Here is a 541-nt window from a genome sequence, read left to right as displayed (position 1 = left end):
CATTCATCCTTGTCGTGGTGTCTGTGTGTGTTCCATAAAAGTCTGTGTTATTATTAATAATGCAAGATATTTATTAATGATTGGCTTTCCCATTAGTTAGAAAATGTGTAGCATTTTACACTTAAAAAATATCCTCACCTGAATAGGGATCAGAGGCAACCTGCCACACCATCTGGTTTCCTGTGCCCTGAGGAGTAATCCAAAATGATTACATATGCAGAAAAAAAACGCAAAACATACATCCCAAATATCAAACACAAAAATAAACCCAAGAAACCCGCACACTTCCACACACGACTCACCTCGCTGTCGTCGCTCGTCCAGGCGCACAGGTCGTTCTCGTCGAAAGAGCAATCGTACATTAGATCGGGGGAGACGGTGGACGGGGGTACAAGGGTGGGGAGGACGGGGGTCGTGTAGTTGACTCCAGACGTGGCTTCGGCCGGCTGGAGGGCGCAGCCGCCGGAGGCCACGAGCACGTCGTCGATAGCCACGTCGCCCATGAAGCCGGAACCCAGCACGGCCTCGAAGACGAGCTGTC

The 541-nt window shown here is 49.9% G+C and overlaps 1 protein-coding gene across 1 annotated transcript in view; it reads right to left on the bottom strand.

Annotated features, from left to right (window-relative positions):
• Positions 1–541, bottom strand: part of LOC119592417 (MAM and LDL-receptor class A domain-containing protein 2-like) — a 13,061-nt gene that overhangs the window by 2,838 nt on the left and 9,682 nt on the right. The window contains exons 17-18 of the mRNA XM_037941238.1: positions 303–536; positions 139–187 (exon numbers count right to left, since the gene is read on the bottom strand). Coding sequence (XP_037797166.1) covers positions 139–187; positions 303–536 — 283 coding nt within the window. The remainder of the gene's footprint in view (positions 1–138; positions 188–302; positions 537–541) is intronic.

Source organism: Penaeus monodon, chromosome 30, assembly GCF_015228065.2.
Source record: "Penaeus monodon isolate SGIC_2016 chromosome 30, NSTDA_Pmon_1, whole genome shotgun sequence".
Taxonomy (NCBI): Eukaryota; Metazoa; Arthropoda; class Malacostraca; order Decapoda; family Penaeidae; genus Penaeus; species Penaeus monodon.
The sequence above is the reverse complement of the archived record's forward strand: the minus strand, read 5'-3'. Positions and strand labels throughout refer to the sequence as shown.